The following is a 14774-nucleotide window of genomic DNA, read 5'->3' as shown; positions in this document are numbered from 1 at the left end:
TGCTCCCGGCAGTCGGAGTTCCCTGCGGCCGGCCTGCAGTGGGTGTGAAGGGGGTGTGAGTCAGACCTGCCCCCTGATTGGCTCAGCGCTGAAGGCTACCATTGCAGGTGGCCTATGAAGCCATGCCTGTGGCTTAGGGCCGCTTTCACACTGGCGACAAAATCGTACGATTTTCTCGCGATGTGACAGTGCTACAAATCACATGTATGTGAAGCCCATGCTTTCCTGTGGGTTCCTTCACATTAGCAATGTTTTGTAGGCTGCAACATTGCGAGAAAAGAAAATCGCGGCAAGCTGAATTTTGCCATGATTAGCGATGTTTTGTAGCCCATGTTTCCCAATGGAGCCTTCATGTTGCATCATATCGCACAAAATCGCGGTTTTCATGCCGTGCGATGCAACTTTTACAGTAGGAGGTCCTATTGTTTGTCTCTAAAATAAGCCCTGGATGCATTAAATAAAACAATAAGCACAATACATTACCTAACAGGCGCTGTCCGCTCCGCCGCACGTCTTCTCCAGCAGTCCCGCGGCACTTGCTTGTTTTCCTCAGCCAGTGTTTTCTGTTCATGGGGTTCAAAAATCCTGCTTCCAAGAAGCACAAGCTCTGATTGATTCTCGAGCGCTGTAGTTCAGCCAATCACTGTAGCGATCAATGAACCAATCACAGCCAAGCAAGTGCCGCAGAACTGCCAGAGAAGTGGAGCGGACAGTGCCTGTTAGGTAATGTATTGTTTCATTTTTTTTATGCAGCCAGGGCTTATTTTCAGGGTAAGGCTTATATTTCAAGCCCCCCCCCCCCCCCGAAGATCAAAGCAGAAGAGCGCTACAAAGTCAAATGACTTTGTAGCGCCACAAAATCGCAACATCGTCATGAGAAAACGTAACAATATCGCACAAAACACAGCTGCAATTTTCTCACAATGATATCGCTGTTGCCCGTGTGAAGGAGGCCTAATCGACTGCCTGTCAGATAGCAGTGTAACGTGATACTTAAGAAGCGATCAAACAATTGAAAGTTCAAGTCCCTCATGGGGACTAAAAAAAATATGTAAAAATGTGTTAAGAAAACTTTATTAAATATAAAAGTAACAAAAATACACCTTTTCCATGTTTAGGAAAATTAAAAATAAGTTTTATTCAGAAGTCAAGGAGACATCTAAGGGTGCATTCAGACGATTGTACATCGGCTGGGTTTTCACGCCTCGCCGATATACGGCGTCCCTCTCTGCAGGGGGAGGAAGCTGGAAGAGCCGGGAGCAGTGCACTGAGCTCCCGCCTCCTCTCAACCCCCTCTCCGCCCCTCGCCACTATTTGCAATTGGAGGAGGTGGGACTAGGTGGAGCTAAGTTTCCAGGCGTAGCTCCGCCTCGTGCCAATGCAAATAGTGGCGAGGGGCGGACAGGGGGTGGAGAGGAGGCGGGAGCTTAGTGCACTGCTCCCGGCTCTTCCAGTTTCCTCCCCCTGCAGAGAGGGACGCCGTCAGGGGCGTAACTATAGAGGATGCAGGGGATGCGGTCGCCCATATGGGGGCCCCATAAGGCCTCTCTTCTCCATATAGGAAGTTCGGTACTATGAATAAAGCATTATAGTTGGGGCACCGTTCCAGGTTTTGCATTGGGGCCCAGGAGCTTCAAATTACGCCTCTGGACGCCGTATATCGGCTGGGCGTGAAACCCCAGCCGATATACGATCGTCTGAATGCGCCCTAAAGGTGTGTATCAGTAAATGGTATAAATGGTGGTGGTCTGGAAGAATCCACTAAATGTAGATGTTCTTTACAGGAGAGTGAATGAAAACTCTGTCCTGCACTCCTGTAGCGGGAGAGATGAGATGGTCTTCTGTAGTTTCCATGTAGACGGAGAAAACAATGTTGTTTAGTATTACAGAGAGCTTTGAGTCTCTTGCTAAAGCAGCAAGCCTAATGCCACCCATACACCTTCACCTGCTGGACGAACAGTGAGCTTAATGCCGCCCATACACCACCTGCTGCACAAACAGCGAGTCTAATGCCGACCATACACCTTCACCTGCTGCAAGAACAGCGAGCATAATGCCACCCCATACACCTTCACCTGCTGGACGAACAGCGAGCATAATGCCACCCCATACACCTTCACCTGCTGGACGAACAGCGAGTCTAATGCCGCCCATACACCTTCACCTGCTGCAAGAACAGCGAGCATAATGCCGCCCCATACACCTTCACCTGCTGGACGAACAGCGAGCCTCATGCCCCCATATACCTTCACCTGCTGGACGAACAGTGAGCTTAATGCCGCCCATACACCACCTGCTGCACAAACAGCGAGTCTAATGCCGCCCATACACCTTCACCTGCTGCACGAACAGCGAGCATAATGCCGCCCCATACACCTTCACCTGCTGCACAAACAGCGAGTCTAATGCCGCCCATACACCTTCACCTGCTGCACGAACAGCGAGCCTCATGCCCCCATACACCTTCACCTGCTGGATGAACAGCGAGCCTAATGCTGCCCATACACCTTCACCTGCTGGATGAACAGTGAGCCAAATGCCACCCATACACCTTCACCTGCTGGCCGAACAGTGAGCCTAATGCCACCCATACACCTTCACCTGCAGAACGAACAGCGAACCTAATGGCGCCCGTACACCTTCACCTGCTGGACGAACAGCAAGCCTAATGGCGCCCATACACCTTCACCCGCTGGACGAACAGCAAGCCTAATGGCGCCCATACACCTTCACCTGCTGGACGAACAGTGAGCCTAATGGCGCTCATACACCTTCACCTGCTGGACGAACAGTGAGCCTAATGGCGCCCATCCATCTTCCCCCGCTGGACGAACAGTGAGCCTAATGGCGCTCGTACACCTTCACCTGCTGGACGAACAGCTAACCTAATGCCCGCATAGACCTTCACCTGCTTTAGCAAAATGTGTATTGGTGTTTGCAGGAATGAATGGGTTAAAGGGGTTGTCTCGAGGAAGCAGTGAATTTTTTTTTGCCCAGTCCCCCTAATTAAGCATACATTACTAAGCCCCCCTGTAAATGACTTTTCTAGCCGGTTTCTACTTACAGTTCAAGCGTTTCAGCAACTTATAAAAAGTTTCCCAAGAGGGCGGCCAGCTCTTTTCCCATCGCTTGCTGTAGCCTGACGTACGCGCTCCCGAGACGCTACCAGCTGTGTCTCCCTGACAACCAGATGCCCCGCAGCCGCTGACCGGACCCCTGTATTGAACGCGGCCGACCACGGCACACAGTCACCCACCGCCAGGCAGCAGGTAACCGGCGCAGCCCCCCCCCCATCACAGCGGCAGCCCCCCCCCCGGCACAGCGACAGCCCCCCCATCACAGCGGCAGCCCCCCCGGCACAGCGACAGCCCCCCCGGCACAGCGACAGCCCCCCCATCACAGCGACAGCCCCCCCCCGGCACAGCGACAGCCCCCCCCCCCAACACAGCGGCAGCCCCCCCGACACAGCCCCCCCCCCGGCGCAGCCCCCCCGGCACAGCGACAGCCCCCCCGGCACAGCGGCAGCCCCCCCATCACAGCGGCAGCCCCCCCCGGCACAGCGACAGCCCCCCCATCACAGCGGCAGCCCCCCCCCCGGCACAGCGACAGCCCCTCATCACAGCGGCAGCCCCCCCCCCGGCACAGCGACAGCCCCTCATCACAGCGGCAGCCCCCCCCCGGCACAGCGGCAGCCCCCCCGGCCCATCACTTACCTGGGCGGCAGGACGGCGGGACGGCTGGGCGGCTTCTCGGGACAGTTGGGCGGCTCTGCACCTTCCTCTAACAGAGGATGGTACAGAATGGCCGCTCCAGCGCGCTCCCGAGCAGTGACAGCTCGTCTGCGCATGCGCAGAAGAGCTGTAGCGGGGAGCACACTGAAGCGGCTCGTGCTGAAAGGAGAAGACCGGACTGCGCAAGGGCGTCTAAAAAAGCAAGCTGCCAGCGAATTTAGACGGAACCAAGGAGACGAGGACGCTAGCAACGGAGCAGGTAAGGACTGGGAACACTCAATCACTTACCCGCTCACTTACCTAATAAATAACCAATGTCTTACAACTTCTTGCTGAAATTGTGGGGTAGGCCACAGCTATATTTATTAACGAATATCAACGATAACTTATTCAACGAGCGATCACTGTCCATGCTGTCCGTGTGCTAAATCTTTAAAGTCCGTAAACAGTCCACTGAGGAAGTTTGTAAGCCCCGTTCCTTCGGCTTGCAAACCTTCCTCTAATTCCTAACAGCATGGACAAAATCCGGGCCAAAAACCAGCTGTGACGACTTCCGACGACTGTCCTTCCTAATCGTCCCACCTCCTCTCCCTCCCTACCCTTACGGGCGGGTGGGCGGGTGTCTCTTCTCCGTTCTTCTCGCTTCTCCTCTTGTCTCATGACTGAAGCTCCTTCCGCTCCCCCCTTCTTTTCCTGTCTAAACTCCACCCCCTTTTGCTCGCTCTGCTTAACCCCTACTGTGCCTGTTCCCAGTCATGTGCCGCCTCCTTAATCAGCTGGCGGCATTCAGTGAATAACTTCTGTATGGCTCATAATTAATGCACGATGTACATTACAAAGTGCATTAATATGGCCATACAGAAGTGTATACCCCCACTTGATTTCGCGAGACAACCCCTTTAATGCAAATGAGCTGTCTCGGTCTGGAAATGTATCATTTTGTGTTGTGAGCTTGTTATCTGAGCATGCTTTATTTTAATGTTTGCAGTAAGTGAGTGCAAGTTAGGGCTCATGCCCACGAGCGATGTGGAATACGCCCACGGATTTACCCCGCGGGAGTACCGCAATTCAAAACAAAAAAGTGCCAGCGAGCGCTCGCGTTTGTCCACATGGATTTTCACGGTCTCCAGTCCTTGATATTAATGAAGCCCTCTCACAGCGTAAATCCGTGGTAAAATAGAACATGCCGCAATTTTTTACCCACTCGTGGAAATCTGAGGTGGAAATCCCCTTTGGCAGGCAGAAAGCTATTAGTTTCAATAGAACCTTGCCACTCCAGAATTCACGCGCGGATTTCCGCCACAGGAAACGCAGTTCAAATCCATCCGTGGACATTCACCCTTAGTCTAAGAGGTGCTGCAAGAGTCCCTTCACTTCCCTTGTACAAAGCGCTGCGGGAGCTGTTGTGCTGCTTTACTGAAGGGAGAAGAGACGAGAGTGTTGCTTGTTTTTAGGTCACAGGCCGCTGTTTAAATTATTGGAACATTTCCTTTCTGACTTGCACAGCTCCCGTTCAGTCACCTACATGGGGGGCTTTAAGGTAAAAATGGAGCTTGATGTTGAAATGCCATTTTGTTTTAGTGATGGACTGAAACATACCTGCGCTGGTCTACAAGAGGTACTTACTTGGCCACTTTCCATCAGAGGGGAATTGCTCTTTGGGGTGGGGAATAATTCAAGCAGATCCAGAGGTTCAGCCATCAAGGAGGAGAACAACTCAGTGACTTTCCTCCATGTGAAAAGTATATATGCATGTTTTGGATTAGTTTAATTTGTAGCTCGCTAGTTAATGACCACAAACAGATCTTGAAGGCCGTGAGGAAGTGATACAGAATGTACTCTATAGCAAATAAAAGCTATAGAGCTTTTATTTGCTGATATTGTAATACACCTGTTAGTTCACCAGGGGGCAGTAGTGGGCTCCTGTGCTGCCTCAGTATCAGTGGGCAGCTCTCAGCAGTCCCTGTGACGCTCATGTATGTTGTCCTGTTATCCACAGTTTTGCTTTAGACTTATTGCAGCCACAATATAAGGGTTTTAGGTAAAGTGGGAGTTTTTGCAGCGCTCTTATGACATGACATTGCATCGCTGGCTTAAAGGGGTATTCTAGACATAGTCATGTATGATATATCCAGAGAATAGGGGGCCTCCGACCCACCAGGCGAGGTGGCTGCACATGTTCCTGGTTCTCTGCATTCACTTTAGAATGAGTTAAGGAGACAGCGAAGCATATTTGCCCGGCTAACCCCCATGAAAGTGAAATGGTTGGGGGTCCATTGTTGTCCACAAGTCGCCCCCCCGGCATCTATAAGACATTTGTTATTTCCTTATATATACAAGAAACGTCCATGTTTGGAATACTCCTTAAATGATTGTGTCCTCTATGCGCAGGTATATATAGCGGTCATTGTTTCTTTATAGTGTTTACAAGCAACCATTTCCCATCTTTGTTTTGTTGTAGGTGTCTTGTTACATTTAGCCCTCTTATGGACACGAAGGACGACCCTCCGGCCATTATTATCTGGGACACATTGACTGTGAGAGCTCGGCACATCGACCAATTCTCAAGTATGTGAAACAATCCTGTATTTTTGGTCCAGTAGTCTTCACTGTAAACGTATCCCGTGTGACTGAGCATCATGAACTTACTTTGTGGAGTCACGTGGCAAGTTCTTCACTAGAATGACGCCAGACACGCTCAGTATTCATGGAACTCCTGGAAGTATTTCACTGAAATCTGAAGTTTTGGGGGTGAGATGTGGAAAATTGCTTGTTTATATATTGCCATATAATTGCAGTTTAGGACATTTAACAGTTGTGGAGAAAATGTGTAACTGCCGAGTCCTGAGTTATGGAGTTGCTATTTGAGGTTTTGGCTACAGTTTATTAGCTGTGTATACGCTGGCCACTTTATTAAAGACACTGGCCCTTTAACAATTGAGCTGTCCTGTAAGGAAATTATCCTCGTGACCCCGAAGTGCAGCAGAAAATCACCTGACAAGTTTTCCGTGGATCAGTTTCAGGGTGCATTTCCACGAACGTATATTGGCTCGGTTTTTACGCTGAGCCGATATACGTTGTCTTCGTGTGCAGGGGGGGAGGATGGAAGAGCCAGGAGCAGGAACTGAGCTCCTGCCCCCTCTCTGCCTCCTCTCCGCCCCTCTGCACTATTTGCAATGGGGAGAGGCGGGGGCGGGGCTAATTCTCAGAACTAAAAGGGGCACACTCTAGAAAAGTGGTGGCAACCCTATGGTTATGGTGCCAGAGGCGGCACGCAGAGCCCTCTGTACAGGCACAAACCACTGAGAGCTGCTCACCACAGTAGTGATTACGGCTGGAGTGTCTTAGCTTCCCGGCTGATAACCACATAGCGGTGCTGCTGGCAGCACTGATCCTCCTCCTCTGAGTACTCTCCTCCTTAGTTCTGCAGGAAAGGACAGGGAGGAAACATTCCAGGCTCACACAGTGACGGCAGTGTGCACCCATGATCAGCACCAAGAAGATGAGGAGCAGCGCTGACTCTATAAGTGTATGGGGTGGGGGGATATTACTACTAGGGTTGCTGAAGGGGTCACTATTTCTACTGGAGCCACGTGGGAGCATACCACTGTCAGCGCTCCCCGGCTTCTGGTTACCAGCGACTAGCTCAGGTGCAGTGCTGCTGGTCAGGTGAGGCCACTACAGGATGCAGAGAACCAGATGCCGGGAAGCGTTGACAGCGGGAAGCCCTTGGAGGAAGTGATGGGGAGCAACACATAGACACATAAACTGAATGGGCAAGGAAATCGCATCCACAAAGCATATACATACGGACGAAGATCCTGAAGAGGTCGTAGAAACATCAGCCTCTGTGTTAAGTAGTAAGGTTTTTTTCGAGACGCGCCATCTCCACTCTTTTGTTGGCGTGAGATCTCCTTTTTAAATTGATCCCTACAACTCCTCTACTTCCTTTTCAGCTCTTCCACTGCAAGAAAAAAAAATTTGAAAGTCAGTTACCTTGTTTTTCTTTATACCTTAAAAAATTCTGACAGTGGCATTTTAATCCCCTGATGTTTGGGTATCCGTATGGTTTCCCCGCAATGAGATAGCCTTCTGAAAGGTCCCAGGGCTGTCATAGTAATACCTGGGTGGCTAGATAGACTACCTGCTAGATAGCAGTATGATGCAATGCTATAGCATTATATCATACTGTAAGGGTGATCAAAGCATCGCATGTTGTGCTCCCACCCCTCCCCCCCAGGGACTAAAAGATAATGTAAAACAAATAAAAAAGGTCATCAAAGTTCCAAAAAAAAACTCTTTCGCCATATTTACAATAAAAAATCTAAGTGATAAAGCAATACATTATTTACCCCGCACGGTGAACGTCATCTTAAAAAAAATGTAAAGAACGCCATTAATGCGCTTTTTTTAGACAACCTGTCATCAAGAAAAAATGTATTAAAAAGTGATCAAAAAGTTGTATGTATTCAGAAATGGTTCAAATGGAAACGACAGGATGTCCCACACTAAATAAGCTATGTTGACGGAAAAATAAAAAGGTTATTTTGCACAGAAAATAATTGACAAAAATTAAATATATTTAACCCCTTCCCTCCCCATGACGTAAGGGTACGTCATGGCAGGGTGGTACTTCCCGCAAAATAACGTACCCTTACGTCATAGGGATAGCGCAAGATCATGACAGATCTCGCGCTATCCGGCTGTGGAAGCCGGCTGTCACTAATTGTCAGCAATCGGAGATGCGCCCCCACTGTTAACCTCTTCTCTGCTGTGATCAAAGTAGATCGCGGCAGGGAAAGGGTTCATAGAGGGAGCATGCTCCCTTTGTGACTTCAGACGTCTCTCGCGATGTTATCGCGGAGAGCCCGGCTCGTTGCCATGGCAACAGGACACCAGATACCGGCGTCCTGTATTACCTGTGCCTGTAATCGCTGTAATAAGCGATAAGGCATTGCAGGAGAGGAGTCCTGCAATGCCTTATCGTAGCAAACCATGGGACTACAGTGTAAGTCCCCTAGAGGGACAAAAATAGTGTAAAAAAAGATCAAAATAATGTAAAAAGAATAAAAATGAAAAAAAAAACCCCTATTTTTATGCTTTTTCTCACATTAGCATTTAAAAAAAACTAAAACATATTTAGTATCATTGTGTCCGTACAGGCAAATCATGAGAATGAGCGTCCCAAATAGGGTATTGATGGAGCGTGTGCATTGCCTTGTCACTTGTTTCATGTGCAAGAGCTCGACTATCTCCTGGCAGCCTCATTGACATGTATTAATCAGCAGCACCTACTTTTAGCCCCTTCTTCATTCCGGAGAGCCCCCCTGTTCCTGTGATCATTGAGGGTCTCGGTGATTGGATTCTCACAGATCAGAGGGCTATTTGATAGGTGAGAGTGCGCTAACCATCTGATTAGTGAGGGTCTGACTCCTGGGACTCCCCACAGGAACGGGGGTCACTGAGGCACCATCAGTGCTGGTAGCGACATTTAAATGCCCCCATCAGAGTTCAGTGATCCCAAACGACCCTCCCGTGATGAGACCGTACAAGGGGGGAGCTTCAGTTGCGATGGCAGCCGGCAGCCTTCTGAAGGCTGCCATTGCAGGTGGCCTATGAAGCCATGCCTGTGGCTTAGGGCCGCTTTCACACTGGCGACAAAATTGTGCGATTTTCTCGCGATGTGACAGTGCTACAAATCACATGTATGTGAAGCCCATGCTTTCCTGTGGGTTCCTTCACATTAGCAATGTTTTGTAGGCTGCAACATTGCGAGAAAAGAAAATCGCGGCAAGCGGAATTTTGCCACGATTAGCGATGTTTTGTAGCCCATGTTTCCCAATGGAGCCTTCTTGTTGCATCATATCGCACAAAATCGCGGTTTTCGTGCCGTGCGATGCAACTTTTACAGTAGGAGGTCCTATTGTTTGTCTCTAAAATAAGCCCTGGATGCATTAAATAAAACAATAAGCACAATACATTACCTAACAGGCGCTGTCCGCTCCGCCGCACGTCTTCTCCAGCAGTCCCGCGGCACTTGCTTGTTTTCCTATGCAAGAAATGTGAATCTTTCCATTATAGTTTCTCTCCACTTCTGGTTTTGGCTTACAAATTACTGATGTAAGATACGCCCTTGTGAAGGAGCCCTAGGGCTTATTTACATGGGCGTTTTTCTCATGTGAGCTTTGTGCATTGTGAGATACACAAAACATGTGGGAATACAGCATTTATTTGGGTCTATTTACATGTGTGAAGGAGACCTAACAGTGATGCCCCAAGATAGTAAAACTGCAGCAGGTCCTATTTTTCTGATTCTGCACAAAACTTTTTCCTATAGGCGAGTTACAAATCACATTATTTTTTTAGGCTCCCTCTTCAGGATTGTCGGATTAGTTTTGATGAAGGAGCATTAAACAACCTCGAAAGCTCCCATATATAATACTTCTTCTGGTTGGCCAATAAAGGTATCACCTCTGTAAAACTTTTGTCTTTTTTTATACAAAAGTATTTAGCATTTCTGAAATCGTGTAAGAAAATATATTCAGTGAAACATCTTTGAGAGGATCATCCAAACTTACGTAGAAAAATGGTCTTCTAGGAAGTGGTCTTTTCAAAGATCATCAGTATGCATAATCTATGCTGTAACTGAATATCTGTCATGAGAAATCTGGTCTGTATGAGGGGTGGTCTTCTCAAGGAGATGGGCTTTTGTTCGGATGGTTCACTTACAACATAAATTAAATATAATTCTGTTATAGATTCTGACCTCATGCTGTGTGCTTAGATATGAAAAATGTAATCTATACTGCCTAAGAGGTGGAATAAGAATTACAATGATACCTCACAGGCCTACCAAGTTGCAGAAAATTTGCAAGCCCATGTCTGCCATTCTGATAAATTCTCTGCAGATTGTACCATTTTCACAAATTAGTATATCCATGCACTCTATGACACTTTTAGTACGTTTCCCCCTTTGCTCTATTCTATATTTTAATTGTGCTTAGTCCTTTGTGTAGTCAATTTTTATGGAGGTTATCAATTATGCTGATGGCTGCTAACTTCTTATTCTTTTAGTGCAGGAATGGGGATCTGGTGTACATGGTCAAGATGAAGGATCTGGAGTGATTGGTCAAGATGAAGGATCTGGTGTGTTTGGTCAAGATGAAGGATCTGCACACAATGAAGGATCTGGTGTGTTTGGTCAAGCTGAGGGATCTGGCGTGTTTGGTCAAGATGAAGGATCTGGTGTGTTCGGTCAAGATGGAGGATCCGGTGTGTTCGGTCAAGATGGAGGATCCGGTGTGTTCGGTCAAGATGGAGGATCCGGTGTGTTCGGTCAAGATGGAGGATCCGGTGTGTTCGGTCAAGATGGAGGATCCGGTGTGTTCGGTCAAGATGGAGGATCCGGTGTGTTCGGTCAAGATGGAGGATCCGGGGTGTTCGGTCAAGATGGAGGATCTGGGGTGTTTGGTCAAGATGGAGGGTCTGGTGTGTTTGGTCAAGATGGAGGATCCGGTGTGTTTGGTCAAGATGGAGGATCCGGTGTGTTTGGTCAAGATGGAGGATCCGTTATGATCGGACATGATGAAGGATCTGGTTATTAAAATAAGGATCTGGTATGGATTTTGTCACTGCAAAGAAAATATTTTAGATTTAAAGCAAATGAATACTGAGGCGATCAGGAGATCGGACTATCAGCATGAAGGAGAGGACCCATCTTTTCTGTTAGTTCGATTTTTGCTTTTCTGTTTGTTTGTGTAACTAATTTTATGTAAAGAAAAAAGACAATCAGAGTGACCGGCTGATCGCGCACCCGGCCTCCTGCCCAGAGATCTATGAGAATTACCGTATCTTGTATTTTATTGCGTAAATAAAATTTTATTCTCGCTAACTTTTTAATTTCATATGAATTTTATTCACATTACACTGGGGAAAACAATTTAAAAAAATCATAAAGTGGAGTGCAATATATCTGGGCCTGAAATATGAAGGAGGCCACACCCAGCACCGCGCCAATGTTTGTACCATACATTTGTGTTTATATACTATTATTTACTATATAAAATTGGTTAAAATATCATAAACCCTACACTTATGGCCCTTGTACACTGGATGAATATCGCTCAGATTCGTTCTAATTCCCACTTTCCCGCGGAAATTTGAATGATAGTCATCCCGTGTAAATGCATGCAATGACCGAACAAGAATTGCTCAGTTATTTTAGTTTCTGCATGCAGGAATCTGAATGACACACCATTCAGTGTAAGCAGCAGTCATTCACTTTTGAACGACTGTCTGCTTGCAATAAATGGAGGCGGAGTGGGAGGAAGGCTGCATGGCCCAGTCCGCCTTGATGCCAGCAGCACTGGGACGAGCTGCCTGGCATCGTTTGCCCGACAGCTCGTTCTGTGTAAATGAGGCATAAACATGCACCCTCTAAAAAGCACCTGAAAAAACATATTTTCATATTTAGGGCTTAACCCATTGCAATCCAATTTTGGATTCAGTGTTTCCAAGGGGGCTTTTTCTTTCTGCCATTATACAATGGCGCCATCTGCTGGCTAGAGCCAGTACTGCGGTGTAGGACATGCTGGAGAGGCCCCTGACAACAGAGCAGCCAGTAATCTACAGTAAGAATACCCTGCCGGAAGTCTTCCGACATCAGAGCTGTACAGCCTTCAATCAGAATGTCTTTAGACGTCAGACAGTGGATTGGAAAAGGTTAAACACACGAGCATGTTACACAATACACTCGCTCCTGCTCAATTTTTTTGCGCAGTAAGTGAGTGCATTTAGCGCTTGTGCCTATGCAAATATGGAGCGCAGTTGTGTAGTCACTGATCATTCACACGGGCGGGGGAATCTGACCACCCTGATTTAACCCCTTAACGCTGCAGGACGTACAGTTAAGTCCTGCAGCTTTAGGGTATGTATGAAGAGAGATCGCGGGGAGATCACACTCCATACATCGCGGCTGACGGCTGTTTCTTACAGCCAAAACCCGCCCACAACAGCTCTGATAAGCCACGCCGCTTATTGAAGCTATTGACCGATGTTCCGAGGTCCCATACAGCCCCCCCATGATGAGATTGCGGTTTCCTCGCGGATGTTATGGCAGCCGGGGGCCTTTTGAAAGGCCCCAGGGCTGTCATAGCTAAATGCCTAGGGGGGAAGGGGGGGGGGGCTAAAAAAAAAGTAAAAATAAGTTTTAAAAACTTTTACCAATTCTTAAAAAAAATATGTATAACATTCAAGTTGTATGGAGTCGTGACAAAGTCTTTAAGCGGCTGCTTCATTAAAGCACCCTGAAGATCTATGCATAGCCCGAGTCCAGACTCCTTCATGTATCCTGCACTTAGTACAATATGTATATGATATAGGGGAGGAGTTGGGACTTTGACTATGCCAGGAGCCATGGTGCTCTTTAATCAGACAGCTACTAAAAGTATGTGCAGAACAACGAGGCTGCAAAGGGCACAGTGAGGCTGTATAACTGTGTGGTTGGCACAGAGGGCCCCTGGCAAGCGTTGGGAGATGGAAATTGAAACTGGATGAATTTCACTCACCTAGACTGTGCCTAGGAGCCTTGTGTGGCACAGAGTGTTAATTCAGCAGAGCTGCAGTACTAAGCTCTCGCTTCTGAAGGTTGCAGGTTCAATCCCTGTGTGACCCTTTTGCACCAAACGATCATCCAAAGATAGGATTGTGTGGTGCATAGATCTGGAAAAAGCTACAAAAATTTTACTGCACTGAAAGCTCCCAAGAGCCCAGCTGCCTCCATAATTCTTAACTGGAATAAGTTTGGAACAACCAGGACTCTTCCTAGAGCTGGCCAACCCACCAAACTAAGTAATCGGGAACGAAAGGCCTTCGTAAGAGAGTTGGCCAAGAACGATGGCTATATTGATTGCATGAACTTGGATCCTGTAAATAAAGACCTTAAACTTACCTCTTCAAGTCTGTGATGTGCGTTGGAGAAGTGTCCTGTATCTTCCTTCTTGAGGCTTTATTCACATAAGTGTATATCGGCTTCTGTTTTCGCGGCCGGCCGATATATGCTACCATCTGATGCATTGGATTCCAATGCATCAGATCACACAGGCGTATTTTCGCAGCGTAAAAGCGCGAGGCCAATATTGTGCTGGGTGCTTTAATGAAGTATCTTTCTGGCTAGAATGCAGCGGCAGCTGCATAGACTCCTATGGGAGCCTATGACAGCAGCCGGAAAAGGGAGGTGGGAGAGAGTTTAGCAGTGTGACTGCTAAACTCCCGCCCCCTTCTCTCCTCCTCTCCGCCCCTTGCCTGCTGTTTGCAATGGGGGGAGGGGCCGGACGGAGCTAGTTGCTAAGCTCCTGCCCCATGCTACCCCTTCCCATTGCTGGCGGCAGCAAGGGGGTGGAGAGAAGGCGGGAGCTTAGCACACTAGCCCCGCCCTAACCTTCTTATTGCAAATAGCCGGCAAGGGGCGGAGAGGAGGAGAAAAGGGGGAGGGAGTTCAGGAGTCACACTAAATATACAGGAGGCTGTGTGAGTGGCTGTCTCATCGGTGTCCTCCACAGGTGTAATTGGCTCCCTCATTTGGCAGTATGGCTGCCTGCATGCTGAGGTTGGTGCACATGTTTGCCCTCCTGTTTCAGTGAGTATATGGCCGTTTCCAGTGATTGTATGCACAGGAAATGTAGTATTATAGCATGGCCGATCAGATGAATGGCTGTCCTGTAATAGTGAGGAACACAATGGCCACCAGAATGGGAGCTCCTCTTACAGAGCATCTGCCCATTCTGGTTCATAGAGTGGAGTTCCGGGTGAGAGACCACTATGACAGGGATATGCTCTGAAAAACAGAGGTTTTGCTCATGCCACAACCCCTTTAGTGTAATTAATGGAGAGTTTATATATTTGACAAGTCAGGTTCCCCAGTACTAAAACAAACCTCCCCCAAATAAACCCTTAAAAATGAAAAAAGACTAGAGATGAGCGAGCGTACTTGCTAAGGCAAACTAATCGAGCGAGTAGTGCCTTATGCGAGTACCTGCCCGCTCA

The 14774-nt window shown here is 48.1% G+C and overlaps 1 protein-coding gene across 1 annotated transcript; it reads left to right on the top strand.

Annotated features, from left to right (window-relative positions):
• Positions 1-2800: 2800 nt before the first annotated feature.
• Positions 2801-11335, top strand: LOC136581763 (uncharacterized). The gene is made up of 4 exons (XM_066582386.1): positions 2801-2835; positions 6193-6299; positions 10806-11030; positions 11127-11335. Exons 1-4 carry the CDS (start codon positions 2801-2803, stop codon positions 11333-11335), a joined length of 576 nt encoding a protein of 191 aa, XP_066438483.1.
• The last annotated feature ends 3439 nt before the right edge of the window (positions 11336-14774 follow it).

This window comes from Eleutherodactylus coqui, chromosome 11 (genome assembly GCF_035609145.1).
Source record: "Eleutherodactylus coqui strain aEleCoq1 chromosome 11, aEleCoq1.hap1, whole genome shotgun sequence".
NCBI lineage: Eukaryota > Metazoa > Chordata > Amphibia > Anura > Eleutherodactylidae > Eleutherodactylus > Eleutherodactylus coqui.
Note: the sequence above shows the minus strand (reverse complement) of the source record. Positions and strands in the feature narration are given on the sequence as shown.